The sequence below is a fragment of the Schistocerca americana genome, chromosome 5 (assembly GCF_021461395.2).
Source record: "Schistocerca americana isolate TAMUIC-IGC-003095 chromosome 5, iqSchAmer2.1, whole genome shotgun sequence".
Lineage (NCBI taxonomy): Eukaryota > Metazoa > Arthropoda > Insecta > Orthoptera > Acrididae > Schistocerca > Schistocerca americana.
In genome coordinates, this window is record NC_060123.1 from 550,583,872 (window position 1) to 550,596,435 (window position 12,564).

At 38.5% G+C, this 12,564-nt stretch overlaps 1 protein-coding gene across 1 annotated transcript in view; it reads right to left on the reverse strand.

Moving 5' to 3' along the window:
- The window catches only part of LOC124615783 (endoplasmic reticulum transmembrane helix translocase), a 193,784-nt gene that overhangs the window by 154,240 nt on the left and 26,980 nt on the right, over window positions 1–12,564 (reverse strand). Inside the window, exons 4-7 of the mRNA XM_047143898.1 lie at window positions 11,296–11,524; window positions 9,956–10,109; window positions 9,722–9,874; window positions 6,620–6,802 (exon numbers count right to left, since the gene is read on the reverse strand). Coding sequence (XP_046999854.1) covers window positions 6,620–6,802; window positions 9,722–9,874; window positions 9,956–10,109; window positions 11,296–11,524 — 719 coding nt within the window. The remainder of the gene's footprint in view (window positions 1–6,619; window positions 6,803–9,721; window positions 9,875–9,955; window positions 10,110–11,295; window positions 11,525–12,564) is intronic.

Below are 12,564 nucleotides of genomic sequence, written 5' to 3' on the forward strand. Positions count from 1 at the left end.
GCTGCCACAATTAACTCAGCCACTGCTATCCTGGTCAGCAGCCATCATTAGCTCTTCTGCCCCCTGGCGACTAGTGCACCTTCCACAAAGCCTCGTCTTGCATCAGCCTTCCACATCAATGCCCATGGACACTGACTTACCGCTGTTCCCAGTGGAAGCTTATTCGGACCACATGCCACCAGTGGTTCTCCCTAATGTCACTATGTAAATTGAATAGCTAGCACAAAATTTCTGTCGGTTGCTGTGGCACCACTATCCAGAGTGGCCCTAGTCATTAGGAGCACCCTCCTATGGGACCATGCCAGAATCTAGCATATGAATTGGTCAAGTGCTAGTCTGAATAAGTTGTGATGCAATCTGTGGAGTGTGCGATGAGTATGATACACATTTGGCTTAGATACTAATATCATGGACACTATCTGTCATGGTCGGAACTCTGATACAACATGGACTGGACTTTGCTTTGCAATACGGACTTAAGTCAGCTTGTACTGTTTCCGATAAACATCCTGTATAAATCTCTTGTCGTAAATAAACCTAGGCAAGACCCCACTAATTCACGTGTAACTCGTGTTTACGAAAGTTATAATCTATCTAGTTATGGCTTCAATTCTCTTACAATAGCCAGTTCTTGTTACAGATGTTATTCATATGTTTTCTGAGCACTGTAAATTGTATTGTAAGTGGGGGTCGAGTTCCAGTCTGGCAGTTTTAATCTGTCAGCAGGTTTTGAAAACAACACATACACTGTTGCAGAGTGAAAGATTCATTCTGGAAATTATGCATCACTCTTCACCAGTGATAATTACATGGGAGATTTTTAAACCTCATTTGCACCAAATGGTGCTTACAGGACCAAATAAAGTTTGAAGTATCCATTGAAGGGGACACATACTAATATACAAAGTGATATAATTTCTTAACATGCTTGATTTAGCTCAATGGCAGTGCCACAAAAAATAAATAAATAATGCTTTGAAAATGATTAACTTGTGACTTTTAGAACTGATTCTTGTGGACAAACAACAACTGCTAGGGCAACAAGCTAACTAATCAAAACTAGACGTATTTGTCTTCATGGAGTCACCATGATTATTACTTGTAATTTGGACACTTTTTAACACAATAACTATCATATTGTATTATGGACTAATTGAACAATAAACACTACAGCTGGAACAATTTAGGAAGCGCAAGCTTTTAAGAATTAAGTGTTTGAAACTCTTTCTGCATGAGCAGAAAATCTTTATTCCTATCTAGTTTTATTCACTGAAGAGCTAAAGAAACTGGTACACCTGCATAATATCAAGTAGGGCCACCATGAGCACGCAGAAGTGCCACAACATGACATGGCATGGACTCAACTAATGTCCGAAGTAGTGCTGGAGGGAACTGACACCATGAATCCTGCAGGGCTATCCAGAGTATGAGGGGGTGGAGATCTCTTCTGAATAGCATATTGCAAGGCATCTTAGATATGCTCAATCATGTTTGTGTCTGGAGAGTGTGGTGGCCATTGGAAGTGTTGTGGCCATTGGAAGTGTTTAAGCTCGGAAGAGTGTTCCTGGAGCCACTCTGTATCAATTCTGGACGTGTGGGGTGCCACACTGTCCTGCTGTAATTGCACAAGTCCATTGTAATGCACAATGAATGTGAATGGATGAAAGGTGATCAGACAGGATGCTTATGTACGTGTCACCTGTCATATCACTCCAACTGCACATGCTCTAAGAACCTCCACCAGGTTGAACAGTCCCCTGCTGATATGCAGGGTCCATGGATTCATGAGGTTGTCTCCATACCCGTACACGTCCATCCACTCAACACAATTGGAAATGAGACTTGCCCGACCAGGCAACATGTTTCCATTCATCAACAATCCAATGTCGGTGTTTAAGGGTCCAGGCAAGGATGATGGTGGTGGTGGTGGTTAGTGTTTAACGTCCCGTCGACAACGAGGTCATTAGAGACGGAGCGCAAGCTCGGGTTAGGGAAGGATTGGGAAGGAAATCGGCCGTGCCCTTTCAAAGGAACCATCCTGGCATTAGCCTGAAACGATTTAGGAAAATCACGGAGAACCTAAATCAGGATGGCCGGAGACGGGATTAAAACATCGTCCTCCCGAATGCGAGTCCAGTGTGCTAACCACTGCGCCACCTCGCTCGGTCCAGGCAAGGAGTAAAGCTTTCTGTTGTGCAGTCATCAAGGGTAAACGAGTGGGCCTTCGGCTCCGAAAGCCCATTTCGATTATGTTTCCTTTGATGGGTTGCACGCTGACACTTGTTGATGGCCCAGAATTGAAATCTGCAGCAGTTTTCAGAAGGATTGGCATAATCCATATCACTTCACAGTCTCAGATATATTTAGCATATGTTAAAATTCAGGAGTGAGTAAGAAACACTTTTTTTTTTTATTTTGTCCAAAAAGTTCCTGCCCCGAGATACAGGCATCCAAAGATGACACTGAACACCATTTTGAAAATGCTAATTTTGCAAAAAAATTTAAAATGCTGTATCTCTGTAAAGTTCTAGATATTGTATTTTGTTGGAGTTTTTTTTATTTGAAAGATTATTTAAGATTACAATGGTATCCTCCATTTGGGCATGTCTGTCAAAGTTCTTTTTACTGCTGCCTGTTGAATTTTTTTTATAATTTACAGGAAAAAAATTTTTTTTTTCAAAAATGCCGATCCAGAAAAGTTAGATTTTTTTTTTTCTGTTGATTAGTAACATGTAGTACTATGTTCTTGTTAAAGGATAGCTTCCACTATTAAGTTGGACAGGTTTAATTAAAAAAAATTTTTTTTTAACTTTCAAGGGTAATGTATGTCTTCACTGAAGTTGTTTCTTACTAATTTCTTTGTTACAATGTTTATTTCTATTGTCTTTGTTGCAGTTATTTCTCATCACTTTCTCTGTTGCAGTTATTTCTTTTCACTTTCATAGTTGCAGATATTTCTCACACTTTGTTATAATTACTTGTCAGTTTCTTTGTCGTGGTTGTTCATTGTAGGTTTCTGTATTGTAGTTCTTTAGTGCTAATTTGTTTACTGAAGATGCTTCTAAGAAATCGGAGACCATCCAGTGAGATCTGTGTTTTCGTGAGGAATTTGCCAGTTGACATAGCTGCAGTGTGTTTTGTGAAAAGGACTGTTTGAAATGTCTTCTGACTAGAGTCACAGGAGAGTGAATTGTGCTGACTATTTGCATATCTGTAAAAGAGTGATAAATAAGACAAACAAAAAACCAGACTTTGTTCAGGTTCAGAATAAGTGTTCTCATTTAAAGACTCTGCTTCAAAGTGAATATGTTTCCAGTGATGACCTTTTGTGTTCTAAATGTTTTGACAGAATAACAACAATGATAGTATCTGAACAAGGTGAAACCTCCCATGGTGCAGATGATGCAGATTTTGCATCAATAGAGGAAGAATTAAATACCCTGAATTAGTCAACTCAGAGGTAGGTGTTAGTCCTGTTAAGAAACCGTGGTCAGTCAAGTCGAGTCATAAGCTCTATGCATCAAGAAAGCACAGAGAAATTACTAAAGCTATGGATGAATACACTACAGCAAAACTGACAACACTCTTCAAAATAGAAATTCCATCTTCAGAAGAAAATGAACCACAGCACTCTTGCACCTCTTGCCAGGAATTTTTCACAAATATCAATTCAGCTGTTGAATATTGTGCACCCTACAGTGAAAATGTGCAAGTTTTAACTGTTATTCCAGAGACATTTTCAAAGAAGACAATTTTGAACCACTTTGCATCAGTATCAAAGTACATGGTAGACAAATCAAGAAATGTGAGTTCTTTAAAAGAAGTCTTTGGAAGACCAGATCCCTATTATGGTCATCCTGTAGAAGCAGCTCAAGGTCAAATAGTGAAGTCATTTTATCTGGAAGATAAGTGGGACTGTTCTCGCCAGTGTGTAAACAAAAAATACACTATAACTTTAATAGCTGAAGGTCAAAAAGTTGTGAAAGTGAAGAGGTACATGACTCACAGTATTTAAGAAACTTTTGCAATTTATAAGAGCAACTATACAACTCCACATATTGGAAGATCAAAATTTTATGCACTACGACCGACGTGGGTAGTTCCACACCCACCTAGAGATGTCTGTTTATGTGTGTACTGCACAAATTTTGAACTTTGTGTAGTAATTTCGACGAACGTACTGGAGCAAATGACATATGATACCTTGGTTGGGTGTGTGATGTCATTAGTAGTCTGTGACATAAAGCGAATGACTGGTTTGTTTCAAGAATGTGGTGACTGCCCTGGAAAGGGAGGACTGTCTTCACAGACACTGTCTGGAAGATGTAGCAGATAACTCTGCAGAAATTACACGAGACATGGGAGGAAAATAAATTAACTAAGACAACTGTTGCCTTTGACATTTTCATTGATGAACTTGGTAAATGGTCAGTGAAAGCAGTAACACACCGCATCTGAAGAAATTGCAAGACCAGCACATTGTAGAAGTGAAAGGGTGTGTACAGGCTGAAGAAATATATTTAATGCTTCACTGTGATTTTACTGAGAACTGGTCTGTAACTCTCCCACAAGAAGTACAAAGGAATCATTGGAGTAATGACTGGGTTTCAATTTTAACACGAGTGACCTATTTTCAAAACAAGACCAAAAGTGTTGCAGTTGTAAGTGATGACACAGGACATGACTCAGCACATGCTTTGCTAGCAATGTGCAAAATTCTTCAACTGCAAACAGTCATTTTAAAAATCGTTACTAGCTGTTTGAATTGAGTAAGTCGCTTGTGCCAACTGACTGGGTAAACAGTGCTACTGGTCACGGTAAGGCGCCTTGTGATAGTGTAGGCGACCTGCTGAACACCATGCTACAAAACACAATCTTTCTAGACCAAAGACAACTGTGATTCAGAATGCTGAGGATTTTACGAGAGTCGTGAAATCTTACACATCCACAGCCCTCAGTCTTTTGTCCAAAGAGGAAATTTAAGAAAAAAAAAATGGTCCAAAGAAACTACTACTGTGAAAGGAATTCAGAAGACACATTTTTGGATTCAAAGTGATGGGCGAACTCATATTGCATGCACTTTAAAGAGCAAAAAAGAAGAAATTTCATTCATTCGGCCAACACCTCAAAAACAGCAGGATAATATTCAGATTCATAACCTGAGAATGGGGGCTGTTTGTGGCGTGTGTGTATGACTGACTGGTGTATTGCAGAGATTATAGACACCAATTATGAGTTAAATGAAACTGTAGTGAACTTTATTCTACCACATGGACCAGCTGCTGGATATAGGTTTCCAGCTGGAGGACAGCAACAATGCCATCAGTGCTCACTTCCTGTTCCCAATGTTTTGAAGATCGTAAGTGCTCCAGTTTCTATTGGTTCAACAGGAAAGCATCACTCTGTATCAAAAGAAGATACTGAAGTAGAGTAGCACATTTTTAGTTCATTGACTGGCTAATTTCAGTACAAAAAAAAAAAGAGTGCACAGAAGTTGTGTAAACTGAAATCTTTAAGTCTTTGGATCTTTTATATACATTTTGGAACCGTTCAAAATGACACTCTTACTCATCTTTCAAAACTAAAACTTTGTTAAATAAGGATAGGTTTTGAATTTTATGAGCTTGTTATGTGATAATGTGGTAATAAAACAGGTTTATGTACACCAAAAATTTCAATTGTTTATAAAACCTGTTCAACCTAAAAGTGGAAGCTCTCCTTTTCATGGAATGTAGAACTCTATGGTACTAATCAACAGAAAAAAATTAAAATGTTATGGTTTGGCATTTTTGAAGGAGGGGGGGATACATAAATTATAAAAAAAAGTTCAGAATGCTATAGTAAAAGAATTTTGACAGGTAAGTACAAAAGGAGGATTTCTTTCTAATCATAAAGCAATTAACTTTCAAATAAAACAAAGCCAACCAAATACCTAAAAGCATTTTTAAATTTTTTCCAAAATTCGTATCTCCAAAATGGTATGTGCGGTGTCATCTTGGAGGGCTGTATCTTGGAGCAGAATTTTTTTTAGAGAAAACAAAAAAATGTGTGCTTCTTACTTACTCCTTCATTTTATCATATGCTAAATTCAATAAAATCTGAGATTTGAAGGTAAGATTTTTTCCTAGCCTGCCTGAATTGATATGGACTACGCCAACTGCACTTCTGTCACACTGAATGACACTCTTCAGTCGTCGTGGGCCCTGTTTTAGCAAGATTTATTTCCAGCCACAGCGATATCAAAGATTTGATGTTTTGCCAGATTCCTGATATTCATGTACACTCGTGAAATAGTCATATGGAAAAATCTCCACTTCATTGCTACCTCAGAGTGTCCCATCGCTCATGCACCAACCATAACACCACATTCAAACTCACTTAACTCTTGATAACCTACCATTGTAGCAGCAGTAACCCGATCTAAGAACTGTGCCAGACACTTGTTGTCTTATATAGGCATCGCTGATCGCAGTGCCGCATTCTACCTGTTTATGTATCTCTGTGTTTGAATATGCATGCCTATAACAGTTTCTTTGGCACTTCAGTGTATATTGCACACACCAATACAAATTTAACCACGTACTGAAAACTAAAAATCTTTTATCTTTATGTTACTTACCCTTTACCCAAACATAGGCAGCAGCAGCAATTGCAAATATCAAGAGAAAAAGGATGAAACCAAATGTTTCCAAGTTGTTTGCCGTTACACGCTTAACTCCAAACAATATTGTACGAAGCAGCTTTCCTTGAGAGGTATTAAATCCAGTTCGTAACACGTAAGCAACACAACCATTATCCTGTGCTGAAATAACATCAGAGATTTTGTGAAATGACAGAATAACAACAACTAAGGAACAAATTTTCCGGTTTACAGAAAGAACATACCAACAAATATATGTTGTTTATGAGGTAGGAAAGGTTAAAATATGACAAAGTTTAAAAATAATTTCAGAAGCATTTTGTACTCTACTGACAATCCAATAGTCAAAGACATGGTTTTCCAAATTTTTTCAGTGCAAATTATTAATCTGCTTCAAATATGCAATTCACAGATTACATGCAAGTTAAAGAAATGTGTAAGCTTTCCGAGACAGTGGTTCTTTCTTCTGCCAGAAGGGCTGATGGGAAAGAACTAGTGAGGGTTAGGAAATGGGGCAGTTATGGAAAAGTCACCCAGAACTCCAGGTCTGGGGTGACTTACCAGACAATGAGAAGAAACGACTGATTGTTGGAGATAGCACTGGATGAGATTTGAAAAACTGAGAGCTTAAAAAGTGGAAGACAGGGTAATAAGCAAGGCAGAGATTACCGACAAAACATTGTGCAAGAGTTAATAAGAGTGGAAAGCTAAGTGCATTATAAGTGGTAGATGTATGGGGAGGGGGGGGGGGGGGTGTTGGGAAAAAATTCAGGTCAGAAAACAAAAGATACGACGGAATACTAAAAGGAAGTGAAGAAAGGAATAGTTACCGGTACTGAAAAGAAATGCTGAGACTGAAGAAATTAACAAATTAAGGCCAAATGGTTGGTAAGAACAAAGGACATGTTGTAATGCCAGTTTCCCACCCGCGTAATTCTGAGAAACTGGTTTTGGGGGGAGAACTCATGTGGTGAAACAGGCACCAAACTCATGACTGCCATGTTCTAGAGAATGCTCTGCAACAGGATACTGTGTTGCCAGTATACACACGCTGTCTATGTCCATTCATCAAAACTGATAACTTGATGGTAGTCATACCAATGTACAAGCCAAACAGTATTTACATAACAGCTGATACACGATCTGTTTTGTTTCATAGGTGGCTCTCCGTTTGATGGTATATGTTTTGCCAGTTACAGGGTTGGTGTATGTGGTGGGAGCAGGATGCATAAGACAAGTCTTGCAGCAGGGACAGTCAGAGGGTTAACATATTGCAGAGATTGACAGGGGTTGCGGGTAGAGGAAAAGGTAACCTAACTGTGCTGGGCAAAATGCCACACAGAATGGACCCTGTCCAAGGCATAAATTATAGGATTATTTCTGGCATTTTTCCCAGAACATCCATATCTTTTCATGGTCCCTCTCCCCCATAAATGTCCGCAATATCCTGGTAAACCCTATGCTGCTCCTGCACCCATTACCTTACGCTATGGCACATATGCTTGTGACCATCCCTGCTGTAAGACTTATCCTATGCACCCTCTTCCCACCACTTATACTAGCACTACAACTGGCAAAAAATTTACCATCAAAGGGAGAGCCACCTGTGAAACAACATGTCATGTACCAGCTGCTATGTCGACACTGTCGGGCCTTCTACATTGGTATGACTACGATCAAGCTATCAGTTTGGATGAATGGTCATAGACAAAGTGTCTATGCTACAACACAATATCCTGTTGCAGTGCATGCTCTACAACATGGTAGTCATGAGCTTGGTTCTGTTTCACCACACGTCATCTGGGTTCTCCTCTGACACCAGTTTCTTGGAAGTATGTAGGTGGAAATTGGCGATGCAATATGACCTTGGTTCTCACCACCCACCTGGACTCAATTCATGTTAATTTCTTCAGTCTCAGCACTTCTTTCCAGTAATTACTCCTTTTTCACTCCCTTTTAGTATTCTATATTTTTTATTTTCTGTCCTGTCTATTTTTCCCCAACGCTCATCACACACTGACCACATATAATGCACTTAGCTTTTCACACTCATCAACTCTTGCACGATGTTTTGTCAGTAATCTCTGCCTTGCTTATTACTCTATCTCCCACCTTTAAGCTCCCAGTTCTTCAAATCTCATCTGGTGCTGTCCACAACAATCAGTCTTTTCTTCTCCCCCTGCCCAGTAAGTACCCCCTGACCCAGGATTTTGGGCAGCTTTCTTGTATCTCTCCCCATTTCCTAAACTTCATCAGTCCTTTTCCTTCATCCCTCTTCCTTCCCTTTCATCCCTTCTTTTTGCCAGGTGGAGTAGCCACTGTCTCAGGAAGTTTGCACATTTCCGTAACTTTCTCAGAAAGCTTGCAGATTTCCTCAACTTTTACACGTTTCTCCTGCTGCCGCTTGGTGAATAGAATTTTTAGCCCTCCAATTACAGTACATTTTCAAAAATTGATTATTTTTGTTGACAGATTATATAGGGTAGGACACCCACAAAGATAAATGTTTAGTACATAGTGCCAAATAATGAGATACAAAACACAATCCCCCCCCCACCCCTCCCCTTTGCTTTAAACTGAGAAGACATTGCAACTGAATTTCATGAAGTTGAGAGCTATAATGCATTCCTGTGCTTCACAGTGTGTTAGGACAAGATAATAGTTTAGGATAATTCCAAGCATCTGTGAGCTTCTGCTCAATCTAAATGTGTACAGCCTCCACTTCAAAATATCCAAATTAGTCTGACCAGTTCCCTAACTGTCAAATCCACAATCCAACCATGATAAATTCCATATGCTCTCCACCTGAATGCATGTTGAGCACCCAAATTCATGTTACAGTGAGTGAGTCGGAGTCCAATCCACAGCACACAGTTTCAGTCTGCCAGGATTTTGGATTGCTCTTATCTTCAGATTGATTTTTCACTAATAACTTCTATTCATCTAATACGTTGTTCACAGGAAAAAACATTACAAACAGATCTTGAGAATAAATGAGAGTCAAATGTTTTCATTAATACTGTTAATTTACATTTCTTCCCGACACAATTTGCCTTTGTTTACTATTTTAATATATTTTACCTCTCAGGCCAGCTGATGTTTTACTGGGAGGAGTGTGCTGAACAACCTTCGTCCCTCCAAACAACACATGTAGCTTTCCATCTGTCTCAAGGTCAAGGATTCTGTCCTGTTCTAAATTCTCAATTGGTTCCTTCATCTGAGGAACAGATTCACCTATGCACACAAAAAGAAATAACCAGATAACATGTGAGGTATGTAACAAAATCTGCAAGAATGTATCACTATTTTACTTACCTGTTAGCATGCTCTCATCAACAATGCAAGGGCCTCGCAGAAGTAACAGATCACAAGGTACTAAATTGTCATTCTGTGATCTTGCTATTGACACAATGTCTCCGGGCACCAACTGATCTGTAAAGATGGGTCTCCATCGTCTATTTCTATACACCTGTAACAATCAGACCAGAGATAAATTCTGGAAGGCCAGAATTCAAATTACATATTGACTTGTTTAGTTCAAAGCATCAATTTTCTCCTCTCCAATTTTAGCATTTAATAAAATAATAGTGGGAGGAGATGAACATCTGATGAAAATGATGATAAAGACTGTGTACATGTATGCTGTCTAACTCAGAGGAAGGTCTTTTGGCTGAAAGCTTAGTTGTTTAGTAGTCTCTTCGCCGTAGCTGTCTGCCACTCAATATCTCCACTATATGGTGAGCAGCAATCTATTCTTTTCATAATACTGTCCTTGGACAGAACCTGATACAGATACAAAAACAGAAAGCTAAAGAAAACATGTTTTGTCCCACAGATACACTCTCAATCATCTGGGATAAAGCTCAGTTGTGCACTCAACTTCAACTTTCGCTGCTTGAACACAAAAGTTGATGTACAGAGCCAAGAAAAATTACTCAGAATTGCCAGCATTGGGAGTTGTCCACCTAGATGATTCTCAAATGCCACACCTTGCTATGAATAGCAAAATAAACAGCCCACTTCGGAGAATTCTGCTCATACAAAAAGATTCTATTACTCTGTATACACAGAAAAGGGATCAAAGGATTAACTAAGATAGCATGTACAGAATGACATCTTCAGATTTCGGACCCAGAATTGTGGAACAACTTAAGAAAAAGATGCAGGAAGCTCACATCGAATTTCGCTTACACACCCTGCCTGTTAATAAGCTGAGATCAAGAACCATCTCTATGAGTACAATTGAGTCTATTCTATTATCTTATATTGCCCACCAAATGCTGCTCTGAAGAAGTCTGTCTCCTGGAGATTAATCCACGACTTTCACTACAGGATCCTGAAGGTGCTGACTGCACATTGAAATGTCATAGCGGAAGGAATATTAGATGTCGTGGACACACAGACATTGTGTAGATGCACAATCCATCTATATATTATGGGGAGGCGTTTAGCTATAGAATTCTGGAGTTTTCTTTTCCTTTCAAACACCCTTTTTTTACTTCTATTACTACATCAGTACATTTTTTAATATCATACCCATTATAAATAAGCAATAATAACAAAATTTCATTGATGTTACTGTGTAAAAAAATTTTGTAGTCTTAGCAAAAAACAAAGCAGAGTTTAGGGGAAAATAACTACAATTGCAACAATACCTGCATCATGTATGGCTTGTTACCCATCTTGCGTATTTCAGCCATATTTCTCAACTGCTGCTGGACCAGTGTACACTCAAATAAAATAAGCATTGCAAGTGTAAAGAGTGAGTAGTACCAGTACTTGTCCAAGCACCACAGTGCCACACAGAGGACTTGGAAAACAAAGAATGGCGCAGTAGCACGCTCCTTGAAAAGCTCCATGAATTCTGGTATAACCATGTCAAGCCTGAAATAAATTTTATACAGTGGACAAAACACATTTTTTATTCTGCACTGTAAATACCTAATGAATAAACAATATGAGAAAGACGCTCTATGGACACTTCACCGTACAGCACATAACTTTCTACATGTCTTATGATAACGTATTTCCTTGATATTTACTGGTATTAATACCAGTTCAGAAGATTATCATTATGAGAATCACCAACAATGTGATAAATATGAAGTAATTCAACAATTTGATTTAGTACAATCACTGTTATAAAACTGAACCATCCAACAAAAATTATGGTTTACATTTGTTTTCCAGCACTACATATGCACTGCCTCATTTGAGCACTAACTGCTCATTCGAAAGCATAAATTATGGTCAGATTTCAATAAAAACGTCCATGAATTCATATTTTGCAGAGGCATATAAAAGTACAAAGTTAACTACAGTTGCCCATCAATAAACAATTATTCAATTATTTTTGGAATACGTAACATGAAATGGCAAACCCAAATGGTAATACCAGACCTTCACAAAGTCAGTAAGAATAGCATAGCTGCCAACCTTGGAAGAGGCTTCAGTAATCACACGGCAAATATGGAGGTGGGTCCCACACACTTAACCGAATATTCTGGGATGGGTCTCGCGAGTGTTTTGTAAGCGATTTACTTTTCAGACTATTTGCATTTTCTAGTACTCTGTAAAGCACTGACATCAGCCTCCTGCTATATCTACTGCTGGATCCGTGTGATATTTACATTTCATATCCCTACAAATTGTTACACCCAGGTATTTGTATAAGTTGACTGATCCCAACTGTGAATCATTCACACTGCAGTTACATGATATTACAATTTATTATTATTATTATTATTATTATTTTTATTATTATTAGTCGTAAAGCTCCCAACATGGAAGACGCTAAGTAAAGATGGTTCACACATTATTATTATTATTATTATTATTATTATTATTTAAATTTTAAGAAGTATGAAGTTTTATATTTCTGAACATTTAGCAAGTCACCAATCTTACACATTCAGAAATCTTAT